Below are 15,663 nucleotides of genomic sequence, written 5' to 3'. Positions count from 1 at the left end.
GTGCTAACCACTGTGCTGCCCATCAATGTCAGTCCAACATTTTTATCACATTAGAGTGCTGCAATAATTGGATTAATCCTTTAACTATGAAGCTGTGATTCTGATCAATGACACTCTCAAAATCTCCCTCTCTTCATAATGCAACCCGGCCTTCAAGCACTCTCTCTTGTTGCAAGTCTGCAACCCAATACCATCGCACCTGCTTATGAATGCTATTTCACATCTTCATAAATGTGCTTCAGGCAACCCTGAACACGTGAAAGACTACACACAAATTTAAGATATTTTTTTCTACGACCAGCAGGCGATGTGATCTTTAGGAAGAAAATAAAGCAGAAATATCACTGCAGAACATGCTCAATTTTCTATTAAGGTGATACCATGTTCCCCAGTGTGGATTCAGTGCAAGTAGTTTCTATTGGTGCATTATAAATTTGGTGCCAAAGATAAACTAAAAGTGGTCCTAAGTTTACAAAAACCACCCAATCTGAAATCCTGGGTGCAAGCCACAGCCAAACACAATTTGATGCTAGCTCCATTACAACAATTGAAGATAACTCAATACATTTTAAAACCAACAGATGCCATTAAATAATATCAAGTGAAATTGCTCCATGTATTTACACCAATTTAATTCGGTCCCTACAGTTCTACTTGTACTAAAAAGATGAGACGAGTCTGGCGTGAAGCAGCAGCACGTTGTGGCATCCCCTTAAAAAAAAAAGCAGCTAAGTGTTACAATTCACTTGATACTTACCCCATTAATTACCAGACTTGTGTCCAGTTGAGGGGGTAAATGCAGCAAGATCACGTTGGCTGACAGGAACTTCCAGTGCAAAAACCCCATAGAAAAGGGCAGCACAGTGGCGCAGTGGTTAGCACCTCTGTCTCACGGCGCCGAGGGCCCAGGTTCGATCCCGGCCCCTGGTTACTGTGTGTGGAGTTTGCACATTCTCCCAGTGTCTGAGTGGGTCTCAGCCCCACAACCCAAAAAGACGTGCAGGGTAGGTGAATTGGCCATGCTAAATTGCCCCTTAATTGAAAAAAAAAAATTGGGTCCTCTAAATTTATAAGAAACAAACCCCCATCGAAAGTTAAAAGTGCAGGTCATCTTTTTGTTCGCCACTCAGAACAGAACCAGCACAGCAGACAAAATATTAGGTTGAAATTGAAATAGAACTGCTATTTCTCAAAATGTAGTGATCTTTCCCCTTTTGAATGACACATGTGCATGCACAGGCATCAGGCTGTCCCATTATCATTCAATTGAATCAAAAACTTTTGACTCTTGTTGCTTTGCCAAAGTATTAATGCTAAATGAAAGCAGAGCATTAATATTAAATCCTCCTTAAGAAAATGAAAGTAATGGATTAAAATTAATTCCTCCCTAAGCAAACACTGTCATTTGATTAGATCTGCAGATTAATTTAGTCAGGACACAAGAGAGTTTGAGAGGTAGTTTATTGCTAATCCAAGTGGTTCAAAGACAGTAACCTCAAAATCTATCCAATTAATTATCTTTTTGGAGAGAGAGCGAAGAGAGAGAGAGCAACTGCACAGGAGAGAAAAATACCAAATATTAATTCAGCAAACGCAACTCATAATCTTACTCAAGGACATAACAGGAAGATAAAATACAGATGGAAGTGACAGTAAAAGCATAAGGAGTGGATCTGGGGTATTCCTTAGACTGGGTCACAGTTAGCACTGATCTGGCTCAGTCCTGGTCATTTCCGAGTACAGAAAGACTGGAATTGCTGAAACTAAAATGAATACAGTTCCGAAGTAGTATGCGATGATCAATACCAGCGTGAGGCAAACCAGTTTGCAATGGATTTCCAATGATGGCAAGCAAGTCACCATAACAATTCAGGCAGCCATGATCATTCTGCATCATGTGCGTTTGAGGGATAACAAATTTAGTCAAACTTACTGTTTTGACCTTTGATAATTGTGATGTCAGATTTAAAACCAGCTCATTATTTCAGGTTAACAATAGTTGAAAGCTAACTGATAAACCACTTATTGAGTCAGCAAGTCCTTTAAGAAATCCATATCAATAAATAATGACCCCCTACCATATTAATGGTGCAATATAAATATGACATGTTGTAGTCATATAACAAGTTATGTACTAAGTTGTTTGTGCCAAAATTAGATGAAGGTGCGGAGTTCAATAGTATTTATTTAGTATGGAGTATCGAGGGAAGGTTTCAAGAGAGCACTGGTCAAATAGAAGTTGAAGCCCAAAAGAGGCTGGATTCGGATATTTAGAGATGAAAATGGATCTTCCCAAAGACAATTATTGTTTCACAGCCAATTTAGCTTCAAACTGCTACTAGTCTAGGAGAGATCCAAGCATCAGGAATAACTTCGTAGGCATGGTCTCTCTACAATATTACGTGCTTCAGAAAAGCATTAGTAGAGAAATCATTTAGTGGCACTTTTAACATCAAATGTTTCAATCAAAATAATCAGGACGATGGTTCCTTTGCAAACAAGTTCTATGCTCACTTTGAACAGTCAGCTAATACATCAGTGCCACCCGACACAACAGCTTTGGACTCCCCATACTCACTGTTGCAGCCTCGGAGGCAAGAGCCTTCTTGAAAGTAAACCCGCGGAAAGCGACGGTCCCCAACGGAGTCCCTGGGCAAGCACTCAAGAGCCTGTGCTGACCACCTCGCGAGTGTATTCGCAGGTATCTTCAACACCTCACTTCTCCACTCCGAGGTCCCTACCTGCTTCAAGAAGACCATCATAATACCAGTACCAAAGAAGACCAAGGTAGCGTGCCTCAACGACTACCGACCAGTGGCCCTGACGTCTGTTATCATGAAATGCTTCGAGCGGCTAGTCATGAGACGGATCAACGCCAGGCTCCGAGACAGTCTCGATCCATTGCAGTTAGTCTATTGCCGCAACAGGTCCACAGCAGATGCTATCTCTCTGGCCCTACAATCAACTCTCGAACATCTCGACAACAAGGACACCTACGTCAAACTGCTGTTATTAGACTTCAGCTCCATCTTCAAAACCATTATCCCAACAAGACTAATAACCAAACGCTGCAACCTTAGACTTGACCCCTCCCTGTGCAGCTGGATCCTTGACTTTCTCACCAACAGACAGCAATCTGTCAAGATAGGCAACAACACCTCCTCCACAATAGTCCTCAACACCGGGGCACCGCAAGGATGTCTGCTCAGTTTTCTACTGTACTCCCTGTACACACACGACTGTGTGGCGAGATTCAACTTCAATTCAATCTAAAAGTTTTCAGATGATACGATTGTGGTGGGTCGTATCTCAAACAACAACGAATCAGACTACAGAAGGGAGATAGATCACTTGGTTGCATGGTGTACCGAAAACAACCTCTCTCTAAATGTTGGAAAGACCAAGGAACTGATCATCGACTTCAGGAAGCCTAGCACGACATCCACCCTCGTCTACATCAATGACTCCGAAGTAGAGATGGACGATAGCTTTACGTTCCTGGGGATCACCATCACCAACAGTCTGTCCTGATTCACTCACGTTGATGCGACAGTCAAGAAAGCCCAACAACATCTCTACTTCCTACGGAAGCTAAAAAAAATTGGCATATCTGCATCGACTCACAAACTTCTACAGATGCGCTATAGAGAGCATCCTATCCGGCTGCATAACAGCTTGGTATGGCAACTGCTCGGCCCAAGATCGCAAGAAACTACAAATGTGGTGACCTCAGCCCAACGCAGCACACAAGCTTGCCATCCTCCCATTGATTCTATATACACCTCCCGCTGCCTCAGAAAGGCAGACAGCATTGACAGAGACCCCTCACACCCAGGCTTTGCCCTCTTCCAGACTATTCCATCAGGCAGAGGATACAGAAGTCTGAAGACCTGCACATCAAGACATAGGAACAGCTTCTTCCCCAGTTACTAGACTCCTCAACCACTCTCCCTTGGACTGATCTGTTCCCTGTAAGAACATTATTCACGACGCCCTATTCTGCTCGTTTGGCCTTGTTCCGCACTGTAACCAATCACTATTTGTTGATGCACCACTGTCAATGTACTCTGTTGATTATTCTTTTGTCTATGTACGTACTACATAGTATGTTCCATTGGCCGCAGAAAAATACTTTTCACTGTACTTCGGTACATGTGACAATAAATATATCAATTAATCAAAATGCAATAATCCATCACCAGCAGAATTCCAGTAATTCTTGATCACTGTGCCTGAAAAAATTAAGATGCTGAGGTGTCAATTCTAATTGTTTCAATAGGTTAATTTCCATTCCGGTACTATTCCTGCGGCAGGGGCGGGAACGGGGAGTGTTTCCCACTACAGAGGCTACTGGGCATTCACACCATATCACGTGATCCCAGTCTCATTAAATACGCATATGGTGTGTGTGTGTGTGTGGGGGGGGGGGGGGCAACAATTTGCCTGGTGGGACAGGCTGGATGGCTCCCGCCCTGCCATCTCTGAACATCATTTTTAAAAGGCATCCGGACATCAGAAACGCACCATTTAAGGAAGAGGATGGACCTCCTGAAGGAAGATGGTGAATCTCCAGGAATACTGAGGCTGGAAGATGTACCTTCCTCGAAGATACCAACTGGAAGATCTGATGACAGATGCTCCTCCTACCCACTGTTGTGCGTTCCAGGATCCACGTTCACTGGAGGCCGCCATCCCAAACTTCAGAGGCAGCCAACGCCTTTTTCATGAACGCCCTGATATGTACGTACCACTTTGGTCCTCACATGTTCTGGATCGGAGTGATCTCCCATTGGCGACACATTTGGGGCAGTGGGGGAGGGGGGCGGCAACTTGATTCCAGTCGGCCCTTCATCTGCATCCCAATAACAGGATGCAAAACAGCTTTCCGCCAGCCTTTTGAGGGAATTGCAACCCACCGTGGTGGGTAGGGGTAAAACACGCTGGATTCATTTTACACCGGCAGGAAATTACTTTTTAAGCTCCTGCTTAAACATAGTCTGTCCCCCCCACACCCGCTGTGGCCACTATCCCACCCGCTGTGGCCACTATCCCACCCGCTGTGGCCACTATCCCACCCGCTGTGGCCACTATCCCACCCGCTGTGGCCACTATCCCACCCGCTGTGGCCACTATCCCACCCGCTGTGGCCACTATCCCACCCGCTGTGGCCACTATCCCACCCGCTGTGGCCACTATCCCACCCGCTGTGGCCAGACCTAGAAAATTCTGCCCAATACTTCTATAACCTCCTCCAGTCCCACAAATTTATGAAACTCTGCCATGTTCCAATTTGGATATCTTGCACTTTCCTGATTTTAACTGTTTACAATTGGTGAACATGCTTTCAGCTCTCTAGTGGCTAAGCACTTGACCAAGTATGGTATCAAGGAGCCTTAGTAAAATTCAAAGTAATCAGAGGACAACTCTTGACTGGCTGGAGTCATGACGAGTGCAAAAAAAGACGGTTGCAGTCCTGCGAGCGTAATTGTCTCAGTTCCAGGACATCACTGCAGCTGTTCATAGGGCAATGTCCTCTGTCCAACTATCTTCCATTGCTTTGTCAATAGTTTGTCCTCCATTATAAAGTCAGAAGTGGGAAATTTGTTGACGATCGTACGGTGTTCAGTTCCATTTGCAGTTTCTCAGATAACGAAGCAGTCTGTGCCCCCATTGGATTGGATTGGTTTATTGTCACATGTACCGAGGTACAGTGAAAAGTATTTTTCTGCAAGCAGCTCAACAGATCATTAAGTACATGAGAAGGAAAGGGAATAAAAGAAAATACATAATAGGGCAACACAACATATACAATGTAACTACAAAAGCCAGGACTTCGACAACATTCAGGCATGGGCTGATCAGTAGCAAGTAACATTCACACGACAAGTGGCTGGCAATGACCACCTTCAACAAAAGAGAATTTAACCATCTCCGGATTATCATCTCTGATCCCTTCACGTCAAGATCCAGAGAGTCACCAATGACAAGAGCTTAATTGGACCAGGCAAATTAAGAATGTGGCCACAAATACTTGTCAGAGGCTGGATACTCTGCGGCAACTAACTGCATCCTGATTCTCTATCTACAAGACACACATCAAAAATGTGATAAATCACACTCCATTTGCTTGGATGAGAGCTACAATAACACTTAAAATGCTTGACACCATCCAGGACAAAGCAGACCACTTGACTGGGCACCCTCCACCACCAGCAAACTATGGCTTCAATGTGTATCATCTGCAAGAAGTACTGCAGCAACTTTCCAAGGTTCTTTGTCAGCACCTTCTAAAACCATGACCCCCATACTTAGAAGGAGAAGTACAGCAGGTGTATGGAAACAACATCACCTGCAACGGTTATGCACCATCTGACTTAGAAATATATCAACATTCCTTCACTGTCCCTGGGTCATAATCCTGGAACTCCCTTGTATGCGAGTGTGTGTACCGATATCACATGGACTGCAGCAATCCAAGGCGGCGACTCGCCACCACCTTCTCAAGGGCAAGAAATGTTTGGCAACAAATGCTGACCTTGTTGGTGACGCCCACATCCCACCAACAAGTTAAACAAAATCCATCAATTTTTCAAACATGCCATTTGACCCAATACGTAAAGCGTATGAAATGTACAGCCACACTTTAAAAACTTAATCTCTGTAAGTACCCTTCACGCGACCAGTCATCAATCAGGATGCTTTTCCTTCGACCCAATTGAATTTACTTTAGAAAATAAAATTTTGAATACTCTGCACAACATCAACTTAATTACTTTTGCTCATGGATCTTTCACCATCTACAAATGTCAGTATTAACAAATTGCAGACGACTGGACGTTGTGGAAAGATGCACCAGAAAATCAATCATCGTCTACAAATGTCAGTATTAACAAATTGCAGACTTGACATCGTGGAAAGATGTATCAGAAAATCAACCATTCAAAACAAAGCTAGACCTCACTACCACTTTTATTAAGTCTCTGGTAAATTCACAGTACGCTAAAGCATCAAACAAAGCTCTATAATATATCTACACTGTGTTAGGAGAACAGTAAGCAGACCAGAAGAATTATAGTAATATTGTTTTATTAAAAAGCAGCTATTCTTGCTAATGTAAGAATGTGATTATCTGTAAAATCACAAATAGGAATGAGAAGCAGAAATTTTAACATGAATTTTCATCAGGCACAGGGGACACATTCACAACCCCACAATCACTACCCCCTCCTCCCCCAAGGTTTAATGTTTGCTTGTATTGCCCCATGACCAAGCACCTGCCTACCAGGTGACACCGAGAAGCCAAGTTGACACCATTAGCAACCTTGTATAGTTAATGCATACAGTATTCTGCACCTTGACAAACAACACTCACCAATATGCTCCAATCTCAGATGTGACAACATTTCTGATCCACACAAAAGTCTTTACAGATCTGGTTTGCTTAATGCCCGTCTGGTTAATAATGATCAATTCTACCATCGGTTTGTACCCATAAAGATGAATTGAAGGGTGTAAAACAGATAAAGGGATAAGACCTAGTGTTCAGTAGTCATCTGGTAGGTGGGTTTCAATAGCACTGAACAAACGGTGTCGTCTATCACTTGACCTGTGAAGGACCAACAAATTTAAGAGTGTGTGGTGCTGGTGTTTGGCAAACACCAATGGCAGTGATTAGTTTGACCAACTTCATTATCTAAAAACAAAAATGAAACAGTGATGCATCTCAGATACTTCCTTGCCAAACAACAGCAACGCTAATAGCTGTAAATTGGAAAGCAAAACACAGGTCGTGCTGGAAATTTGAAGTAGAAAAGGTTAGGATGAGGATTGTGGAATAAAATAGAACGGCCCTTGATTTCTGGTTAGCTGAAAAGGGAGGCACTTGTGCCATGATTGGAAGTGACTGTTGCATATACATCCCTGATAACTCAGAAAAATTGATAATCTGGTGGATCATGTTCGTAGAGAGGTGACAAGATTACAAGAAAATGAGGGATGGGACATTGGCTTTGGGTGGTTAGGATCGTTGGGACAGAGGATTGTATTCTGGATTATAATTGCCATTGTAAACCACCCTTCTCTACGGAGGACACAATAATTTACTAAAAGGAACAAGGAGGAAATTGTGGACGGGAAATTAACATAAATGAAATACTGCTGAAATATTCTGGTTTCAGCCTTATTATGAAAATACATTGTCCTCTGAAAGATAACAAAGTCAAGGGCAAGAACATACGTACTACGTATTTAATCAGGTCTATTTAATATAAAACATGTTGGGTTACGTCAGATTATAAAAACATGCTGTCTTCAATCGAATCTCACAGTGCAGTGCCTTGGCTTTTGCAGCTGGAACACTCTCCGCAAATATATTGGTGTAAATAAATTTCCTTAAATCGAACCTGGAGGAATTTGTCTTTATTCTGATTTCCACAAGGAGTCATGAGGAGAAAAAAGGAGTGGCCTGCAACTGCATGGAGCGTAGGGGGTGATTAAATTACCGAATTCCCTGGTTCCATAGCTCCTTATGGGCTGTCCACGTGATATCTTCCAGCTCTTAAGAAAGGTAATTTGCCTGAAATATTAACCCTATGTTTCCTACTTTACAGGTGTGGCCTGGCCTGCTATGTTTTTCCAGTGTTTGCTGTTTTTAAGTCAAGGCAAATGGCTATCTGATAAATACAAATTACTGGTTACTCTGGGTTGCTTCTCGATTCTTTACAGGTTTTAACAATTTGATCAGTTCCAACTTTGTTCCTATCGCCTTAGTTTCATTCCAATCAATTCCAGTTTCTTCTCCTGGCTTACATTTGCTCCAATTACATTTCACTTCCCTATTCGAGTTAAGGATACAGAAAATAGCACATTTTCACTTTTGACAACAAAGGCTAAAAGCAGACCACATTTAGGATGGTTACATGGTTTGGATACTTGGTACGGCTTCCTTTATATCGGTAAAGGACCTCAAATCCAGCTGACTGCTGTGGCAATCGGTGAAATTGTAGCTCTCAGGTTTTTGACCTGTACATGCTAATTCAGTCATTCCATTCTCAGCTGGCTGCCAAAGACAGGGTACATGTCGATGCTAAGAAAATAAGAATGTGGTTTTGATTTGCTGCCCGACCCAGAAAGCAGCAAGATCCAAATTCCTGCCTGGGCCCAGTCCCGAGGTTGCCGCTTTTGTGACACTAGGTAGGATTTTCCACCCCTCCCACCAGCTGGATCTTCTAGACCCTCCCAGTCAACAGACATTTGAATGGCTTGTCCCATCCACCGCAGGGGAACTGGCCCCAGCGGGGCCAGAAAGTCCCAGCCACTGTACCAGCAGTAAATGTTCCTGAACTACGTTCAATCAATCAATTTGGACCGTTTATTCTCCCAATCAGAATTAATCCAACTGAGCTGGAGAATCACTCGTATCAAAGTGTGAAGTTCTGAAATGAAAACAGAGGTCTCAAAAAGTGGATGGTTGTAAAAAGAACAAATTCATGCAGGCTTGGGGGATTTGGTGGCGCAGCCATGGTGGGACATGCCACACATTTATGTTTGTCAGGACTGGGAGATCTTGGTGGCGAGCAGGCTATCCAGCCATCTTGCTTTATGGTTGTGCCTCCCTTCAATCATTTCACTACTACATCATTAGGAATGAGTTGAAGCAAGGCAAACTATTCCCTTCAAAAGATATGCACACAATTAGCAATGCCCCCACCGGTGGGTTCAATGGCATATTGGCAGGGGGGGATTCGGTGGGAGAGCCAAAAATCGGTTTAATGTCGCCATGAATTTCACGTGGAATCGTCCGTTGATGCCCACCATGGCGGATCGGAAAACCCTCTGGAGGTTAATGGGATGCAGAAGAAGGCCCAATTCTCTGCAGTGTCAGCGGGAAAACATGCATGTTTAAAGGACATGGTGTGCAGATTTTGAGACTCGCTGACAATGCCTGGGGCAGGCTCCAGAGTTCAATGGAGGCTACTGATACTCCTGGGCCCCGGAACACCATTGCGGTGGGGCGCGAGCATCTGCAGGTGGACCTTTCAGATTTGGTGTCTTGGAGGGAGTCCACCTTCCAGCCTCAATGTTCCTGGAGATTCTTCCTCCTTCTCAAGGGGTCCACTTTCTTTCTTCATTAGTGGATCCTTGATGTTGGACTACTTTTCAATATGGAGCCCAGATTGGACAGCAGACTACACGCCACCAGGCCTGCCCAGCCACAGAATAAAGCGCAAACCCCAGGATGTATAATTAATTAGGTCAGGGCCAGAGACCCACAAAAAGATGCAAATATGATTTCTACTGGAAAAAGAAAATTAAAATATTTCAAATAAGATAGAAAAACATATCATCACAGAATCACCAAATTGTTAAGGAGGTCATTTGGCACATCATGTCAGCAGCAGCTCTTCGAATGAGCTATTCATTTAGTGTCACTCTCTCTGTAACACTGCACATTCTTCCTTCTGAATGCTTCAATTGAATCTGCCTCCACCACACTCCCAGGCAGTGCATTCCAGACCCTAATCACTCGCTGCATGAAAAGCTTTTTCTTATGTTGTTTTTGATTCTTTTGCTAACTTTAAATCTGCGTCGTCTCATTCTCAATCCTTTCATGAGTGGGAACAGTTTATCTCTATCTACCCTGTTCAGACCCTCAGGATTCTGAATACCTCTATCAATCGTCCTCTTAGCCTTCTTTTCATGAAGGTAAACAGTCCCAACTTCTCCAAGCTACTAATAACCCAAGTTCCTAATTCCTGGAACCATTTCCGTGAATCTTTTCTGCACTCTCCCCAATGCCTTCACATCCATCCTGAACTGTGGTTCCCAGAACTGGTCACAACATTCCGGCTGAACTAGTATTAGATACAAGTTCATCATAACAAATTGTGCTCATTACACCAAGGTGTAGGTCAGCAATACATATCAGGAAGGACAAAGATCCCAACACTTGCCCCTGGGGAATTCCACTAAAAATCTTCCTTCAGCCTGAAAAACCTCTACTAACCACGACTCTCTGTTTCTTGTCACTCAGCCAAATTCTTATCCATGTCACTGTGTTCCTTTTGTTTCAGGAACTATAGCTTTGCTCACACATCTCGTGTGGTACTGTATCAAATGCCTTTTGGAAGTCCATGTATAACGCATCTAAAGCATTGCCCTTATCAACCCCCTCTGTTACCTCTTCAAATGTCTTTAGCAAGTTAGTTAATTAAACGTTATTTTCCCTGAAGAAATTCATGCTGGCTTTTCTTAATTAATCTGGATTTGTTCACATGAATATTGATTTTGTCCCGAATTACTGTTTCCAGAAGTTTCACCACCACAGAAGTTAAACTGACTAGCCTACAGTTGCTGGGCTTAGCTTTATAAAGGGGTATAAAATCGCTTCTCGGCCTTTTGGCTAAGATCAGGTGTAGTATCTGCTCTGCCTTTTGGCTCAGATTTGGTATGTTTCTCTTGTGGGGACCGTGAGTTGGATTCAATTTGGGTTTGGGTTGGTTTTTGGAGCGGGCAGCGAGCTGGATTGGGGGTTTGTCCCTGTCCACACTCTGAGCCCTGGCTTTGTACCACAGAAAAAGTAATAAATAAATAAAATAAAGGGTATAAAGTCCTTTGGCACCACCACATTGTCCAAGGAAGATTGTAAAATTTTGGCCAGTGCCTCCACAATTTCCACTCTCACTTCCCTCAGTATCCTTGGATGCCTCAAGTTCCTTCCTGGTGCCTCATCAACTTTTAAGTACAGACAGCCTATCTAAATCACTCCTCCTCGTTAATTTTAAAACACGCTCTAGTGGCTGAATTACCTCCTCTTTCATCATGGCCTGGCTAGCACCTTATTCCTTTGTAAACAGATACAGCGTATTAATCTAATATCCATTATGCCCCTTCTTCAATGTGTAAATCCCTTTTTTTTATATATCTCTAATCGTCCCTATTCTTCCTTTTACCACTTTTTATTGTTTGTATGCCTATAGAAGACTTTGGGATTTCCTTTTATGTTGGCGGCCAGTCTCTTTTCAGACTCTCTCTTTGCTTCTCATTTTCCTTTTCACCTTTCCTCGGTTTTCAATTGGATTTTCTGCCTGACATCTGTCATGCTCTTAACCTCGTAAATGCACTGCAGTGATATCAGCTGCTCCTCAAGTTCTGAAACCTGAAGCAAAGAAGAAAAGTACAGCACAGGAACAGGCACTTCTGCCCTCCAAGCCTGCACCGCTACACTTCTGGGGTCCGTACCCCTCTATTCTCATCCTATTCATGTATTTGTCAAGACGCCCCTTAAACGTCACTACAGTACCTGCCTCTACCACCTCCTCCAGCAGAAAGCTCCAGGCATCCACTGCGCTCTTGTATAAAAAAAACATCCCCCACATATCCCTCGAAACTTTGTCCCTCGCACCTTAAACATATGTCCCCCCCAGTAATTGACTTTTCCATCCTGGGAAAAAGCTTCTGACTATCCACTCTGTTCACGCCACTCGTAATTTTCACTTGCAGCTGCAACTGACACTTCCTGCATAAATGATTGTCCAGACACGGGAAACGTCATGGAGTTCCCACACAGCACATGATGTGCACTCCTGAGGTTGGAGCTGCCCTGCCATATCTCTATTTATTAATTAACAACCTGGTTACTGCTAAGAAATCTTACTACTGGTAATTACCCTTACTAATACTAATAAATGTTAATAAATCTTACTCTTAATAAACCTTCCTAATACAGTAAGTCTTACTGATACTTAGTGCAGCGTACTAATGGTAATAAACCTTACTTAAAAATAAACGCCAAGATTCACCAGCAACTAATTTGTTACTATTAATAGTTAATTTTTGTGATGTTTGATAAACTCTTGATTGTTTAGTTTTGGTCCCTAAGCAACAAAAAGCACCATCTAAACAACTTACAACTTTCATGTGATGTCACTTCATTTTATCCCCCTCCCAAGTTCACAGCTCTCTTGGATCTTTTCACCATTCTCCCAAAAGATAAATGCTGTAGGCTTGGGTCTTCAGGCTTAATTTATTCACTTCACAATCTGTGTTTCTCACATAGATCCACTCCTCACCACCTCTCCCCTGAAGATGAGGTGTAGGCCTCACTCCTCGGGCTTGATGTATCCGCTCCCCAGTCCAGAGGGCTCCTCATCTCTACCTCTCTCCCCAAAGGCAAACGGTGTGAATTCCTTTCTTTCCCACATTTTAAAATAATCCATAGGTTGGTTTTCTTTTTTAGAACCGCAGGAAGGAGTTCAGATGTTTACTTATACTGAGCTCACATTCCACAATCCGTATTCAGTACATAACTGCACTCGTGAAAAATGAGAGTTGTTACCATGTTGACAGCCAGGAATATACAAAAGTCTACAGGATTCTAATAAGCAATACCTGGCCTGCACCAACTAACTTTGAACTGGATACAGCATAAACATTTTTCTTAAAAAGTCAGTATATATTGAAAAAAGGCTAATTCAGACTACCACAAATTATTGCATCAATCAAAAATCACAATGACAATCCTGTATCAAACTCAGCGTGCCAGAATAAAAAGCTAAGCCATAGCATAGGACTTCAACAGCACCGTGTCAAAAAAGGCATCATAAAGCTCATCAATTCACCTTTTATACATTGGTTGAACTGTTTTTTTAATTCATTTGAATATCTTTGGGGTTTGTGTATAATGATTAAAATAAAAATGGTGATTTGTTTAGTAATTCATAACATAAATATACCAGCTACAAGAAACTACAGTTATAAGGAAACTTGATGTGATGGGTCAAAGAGCCAATTTAAATTTGCTGGGGCAAGTGAAATAAAACTATCTTTAGTTTAGTGAGTCAGTGACAAGGAATAGATTTGAAATTGCCACTAAGAGTGAATAGGAGCTTGAGAAATGTTTTTTTACACAGCTGTTAGAACATGGAACGATTTGTCAGAGAGAGTTGCTGATGCTGACAACATTGGGTCTCAAGGAACTAATATTTAATGGAGAGGAAAATAAGGTATAGAACAATAGTTTTGAATTGCTCAAAGAGCCACCACAGACAAAATGAACTCAATCATCTCCTTCTGTACTGTAAGCTTCCATAGCTCTAAAGCAAAAATTAAGATTACCATAGAGTATAAATGATGTGGAGATGCTAGTGTTGGACTGGGGTGAGCACAGTAAGAAGTCTTACAACACCAGGTTAAAGTCCAACAGGTTTGTTTCGAATCACTAGCTTTTGGAACACTGCTCCTTCTGAGCTTCACCTGTTGGACTTTAACCTGGTGTTGTAAGACTTCTTATCGAGTATAAAGCCTGAATGTTAAATATGAAAGCTCAACAGAATTCTAACATCAAGATCACAAAATGCTTTGATTTCACTATTTTGAATTCTCAATTTGGTGCAAACTTGCCACTTACCAGTAAAATGCAATTTTATCCCCCAGTTTTTTCTGGTGAACATTCCTGTCCAAGAGATTGTAGCAAATGTTGGTGGTGGCACCTTCCATCCATTTGATGTAAATTTTTCCTTTCGTCAGATCAAAGTTATAATCCAAGAATTTGCCAGTTTGGGGGGTCTTCCAGTAGTATTCTTTAGCAATTCTCCCCCAGAACTCTGCAGGCAGACAAAAAAAAAATCTCTTAAAATATATGCATGAAATATACCAGCTACAAGAAACTAATAGTTGCAAGGAAACTTAATGCAATGGGTCAGAGAGGCGTTTTAAACTTATAGGGACAAGTGAAATAATGTCCTCTGGAAAGTGTTCGTGCTAGAATGGGCGGACGAACGTCTGCGTTAATACTGTAATTAGTTCTGATCAAAGGGACGAGTTCAATTTTTGACTTTGGCTTGTGCAAATATTAATTCTGCCAAGATACGGCTTGCTTTGCTGCTCTCGGCTTGGGCTGGAAGGTAGCAAAGAACGAGGGCTCACAAGCACGGACTCAGAACGCGGAAGCAAATCTAACACAGTTCCGAAAGGGTCCTCACAGAGAGAGCGGGGGGGGGGGGGCAGTGCTTGGAAGGCCCTGAACAGGCCTCCTGGAAATGAGACAGTCAACACTCTTCAAGCACAACAAAATGTAGCAGAGGGAAGAAAAGGTTAGGCAGGTCTGCATGAAAGCTAACTATCGCCCAGGCTACCTTCCGGGTTCTGGGTGGACTGCAGGTATAGCTCCTTGTACTTCTGGAAATTCGGCACATGAGCTCCGTTCACAACTTCAGGGGCGGCGTGATAAAGGTCTTTTTCAACAGGTGCCTTGTCGGGAATCATGGTGGCTGCCACACAGAGGGCGAGCCCGGGGCTGAGAGAGACGGACGAGGGAGACAGGCACGAGCGGCAGACAAGGGAGCGGAGACTCCCAGCCGAGCGCCACTGAGTCGCCCCTCCTCCCTCTGCCATTGGCTGCAGCTCCGCCGAGCCGCCCCTCCTCCCTCTGCCATTGGCTGCAGCTGCGCCGAGCCGCCCCTCCTCCCTCTGCCATTGGCTGCAGCTGCGCCGAGCCGCCCCTCCTCCCTCTGCCATTGGCTGCAGCTGCGCCGAGCCGCCCCTCCTCCCTCTGCCATTGGCTGCAGCTGCGCCGAGTCACCCCTCCTCCCTCTGCCATTGGCTGCAGCTGCGCCGAGCCGCCCCTCCTCCCTCTGCCATTGGCTGCAGCTCCGCCGAGCCCGA

The 15,663-nt window shown here is 43.4% G+C and overlaps 1 protein-coding gene and 1 pseudogene across 2 annotated transcripts in view; one reads left to right on the top strand and one right to left on the bottom strand.

Moving 5' to 3' along the window:
* acss2 (acyl-CoA synthetase short chain family member 2) overlaps window positions 1-15,376 on the bottom strand; it is a 100,881-nt gene extending 85,505 nt beyond the window's left edge. For both annotated transcript variants that reach the window (XM_072514997.1, XM_072515000.1), the window contains exons 1-2: window positions 15,135-15,376; window positions 14,408-14,603 (exon numbers count right to left, since the gene is read on the bottom strand). In XM_072514997.1, the coding sequence (XP_072371098.1) occupies window positions 14,408-14,603; window positions 15,135-15,264 (326 nt within the window). In that variant the 5' untranslated portion in view covers window positions 15,265-15,376. The remainder of the gene's footprint in view (window positions 1-14,407; window positions 14,604-15,134) is intronic.
* Window positions 11,382-11,587, top strand: LOC140428992 (U2 spliceosomal RNA; annotated as a pseudogene).
* Window positions 15,377-15,663: the final 287 nt, after the last annotated feature.

Source organism: Scyliorhinus torazame, chromosome 8 (assembly GCF_047496885.1).
Source record: "Scyliorhinus torazame isolate Kashiwa2021f chromosome 8, sScyTor2.1, whole genome shotgun sequence".
Taxonomy (NCBI): Eukaryota; Metazoa; Chordata; class Chondrichthyes; order Carcharhiniformes; family Scyliorhinidae; genus Scyliorhinus; species Scyliorhinus torazame.
The sequence above is the reverse complement of the archived record's forward strand: the minus strand, read 5'-3'. Positions and strand labels throughout refer to the sequence as shown.